The sequence below is a fragment of the Chlorella variabilis genome (genome assembly GCF_000147415.1).
Source record: "Chlorella variabilis unplaced genomic scaffold CHLNCscaffold_4, whole genome shotgun sequence".
In the NCBI taxonomy this organism is placed as follows: Eukaryota; Viridiplantae; Chlorophyta; class Trebouxiophyceae; order Chlorellales; family Chlorellaceae; genus Chlorella; species Chlorella variabilis.
Genome location: NW_005435084.1, coordinates 1,128,357 through 1,128,906, shown reverse-complemented (window position 1 = coordinate 1,128,906; position 550 = coordinate 1,128,357). Strand labels below are relative to the sequence as shown.

At 72.4% G+C, this 550-nt stretch overlaps 1 protein-coding gene across 1 annotated transcript in view; it reads right to left on the bottom strand.

The window, feature by feature from the left end:
- The window catches only part of CHLNCDRAFT_57068 (hypothetical protein), a gene marked incomplete at its 5' end in the record, with an annotated part of 6,166 nt that overhangs the window by 3,400 nt on the left and 2,216 nt on the right, over positions 1 to 550 (bottom strand). Inside the window, 2 exons of the mRNA XM_005850022.1 lie at positions 18 to 69; positions 308 to 459. Coding sequence (XP_005850084.1) covers positions 18 to 69; positions 308 to 459 — 204 coding nt within the window. The remainder of the gene's footprint in view (positions 1 to 17; positions 70 to 307; positions 460 to 550) is intronic.

Here is a 550-nt window from a genome sequence, read left to right as displayed (position 1 = left end):
ATGATGTCTGTGGTAACAGAGTTGAGGAACTCGCGGTCGTGGGACACCACAATCAGCGTCTTCTTCCACCTGCGGGGGCGGGCAGGCAGGAGCGTGCGGGGTGCGGCGGTCGGCGCGCGTGGGTGGCGGGGGTGGTGGCGGGCGGGGTGCGCGGCGGCGAGATGCGCGGCGCCAGCAGGGCGGGGCGGGCAGGCAGCGCAGCGGGAGCTCCTCATCTTCCTGCCCTCCCTGGACCCCTTTGCAGACATCACACACACACTCGCTCTCTCTTCACCCCCCACCCCGAACCCCACCCCCACCCACCCACCGCGTCAGGTACTCCTCCAGCCACAGCACCGCCCGCAGGTCCAGGTGGTTGGTGGGCTCGTCCAGCAGCAGGACGGTGGGCTGGATGTAGAGCGCGCGCGCCAGGCTGATGCGCATGCGCCACCCGCCGCTGAAGTCTTGGGTGGCGCGCCGCTGCGCGGGGCGGCCGGGGCGGCGGGAGGGCGAGGAGGGTCAGGCGGGCAGGGAGGGAGGGTGGGGAGGCGGGTCGCCGATCCCGGACAAA